This window comes from Corvus kubaryi, unplaced genomic scaffold (genome assembly GCF_017639235.1).
Source record: "Corvus kubaryi isolate FWS band 111438036 unplaced genomic scaffold, C.kubaryi_AGA036_p1.0 37237, whole genome shotgun sequence".
NCBI lineage: Eukaryota > Metazoa > Chordata > Aves > Passeriformes > Corvidae > Corvus > Corvus kubaryi.
The window spans coordinates 289545-291190 of record NW_024581068.1 but is presented as its reverse complement, the minus strand read 5'-3'; the positions used below and the strand labels follow the sequence as shown (position 1 = coordinate 291190).

Here is a 1646-nt window from a genome sequence, read left to right as displayed (position 1 = left end):
GGAACAAGGAATGGGATGGAGGTGGCCAAAGGAATGGGATGGAGGTGTCCAGAGGAATGAGGAAAGACATGGAGATGGATATGGCCAAAGGAACGGGGTGGAGGTGGAACAAGGAATGGGATGGAGGTGGCCAACGGAATGAGGAAAGACATGGAGATGGACATGGCCAAAGGAATGGGATGGAGGTGGTCAAAGGAATGGGATGGACATGGCCAAAGGAAGAGGGAGATAAAGCTGAGCTTTGCTAAACATGACAAAATTGTGATTTTTCACTGAGGGGAGGAACAACCCTCTGAGAAATCCCAATTATGAGTTGCTTCGATTGATGTTTTCCCTCCAAATCCCCAGGGATTAGGAAAGACTTCAGGTGAGGATTGTGCCAATCCCGCATCTGCTGGACGTGGCAGAGGGCAGGACAGAACCATCCCGAAAAACCCCATCCAGCCCTCTCCTCATCTCCCACATCCCCACATTCCCATCATCCTGAGGCGCTCCCGGAGCCTCCCGGTACCCACCTGTCGTTGAGGCAGCAGTAGATGATGGGGTTGTACATGGTGGAGCTCATGGCCAGCCACATGACGGCCAGGTAGACCTGCTGGATGAACCTCTGCAGGTACCACTCGGGCCGCAGGTACTGCAGCGTGAAGTACACGTGGTAGGGCAGCCAGCAGAGCGCGAAGGTGCACACCACGATGATCATCATCTTCACCACCTGGAATGGGGGGAGAACGCTGCAGCAGCCATTCCACCCTCCGGAACGGCCTTTCCAACCGGGAACGCGGGGTCAGCATCTGGATTGAACCACATTTGATGTCTCCTCCATCTTCAACCCATCCATCGGTCATTCCACACTGTTCGGCCTTGGAGACCTTTCCAAAATCCTGGTTGAACTACTTTTGTGGAGGAGGTGTCCTAAACCCATCCAGCAGCCATTTCACCCTCTGGAATGGCCTTTCCAACCAGGAATGTGCAGTCAACGCCTTGGTTGAACTGTGTTTGTGGAGGAGATGTCCACAGGACTCTGCTCCATCTTCAACCCACCCACTGGTCATTCCACCCTCTGGAATGGCCTTTCCAACCAGGAATGTGCAGTCAACGTCTTGGTTGAACCACTTTTGTGAAGGGGTCCACTCTGCTCCATCTTCAACCACCAAGTCCTCACCTGCTCCCACTCCTAATGAAGGGTTTGGGGCTGGGATTGGCCATGGATTGTGGATCCAGCCATGCCCGGAATTCCTTACCTTCTGCTTCTCTGAGACCTGGATTGGACAGGAGTTATGGATCTATGCACACTCGGAATTCCTTACCTTCCATGTAGCCGATTCCTGCTCGTGGTTGGGATTGGCCAGGAATTCTGGATCCAGCCCCTCCCAGAATTCCTCACCTTGTGGAGATTGGCCAGGAATTCTGGATCCATCCCCTCCCAGAATTCCTCACCTTGTGGAGATTGGCCAGGAATTCTGGATCCAGCCCCTCCCAGAATTTCTTACCTTGAGCTTGGCCATGACCTTCTCATGGTTGGGATTGGATGGGAATTCTGAATCCAGCCACGCCCAGAATTCCTGACCTTCCTCTTGTCCGAGACCTGCTCGTGGTTGGGATTGGCCAGGAATTCTGGATCCACCTGTGCCCGGAATTCCTCACCT

At 53.5% G+C, this 1646-nt stretch overlaps 1 protein-coding gene across 1 annotated transcript in view; it reads right to left on the bottom strand.

Moving 5' to 3' along the window:
* The window catches only part of TACR1 (tachykinin receptor 1), a 15905-nt gene that overhangs the window by 2951 nt on the left and 11308 nt on the right, over positions 1-1646 (bottom strand). Inside the window, exon 4 of the mRNA XM_042023165.1 lies at positions 516-712. Coding sequence (XP_041879099.1) covers positions 516-712 — 197 coding nt within the window. The remainder of the gene's footprint in view (positions 1-515; positions 713-1646) is intronic.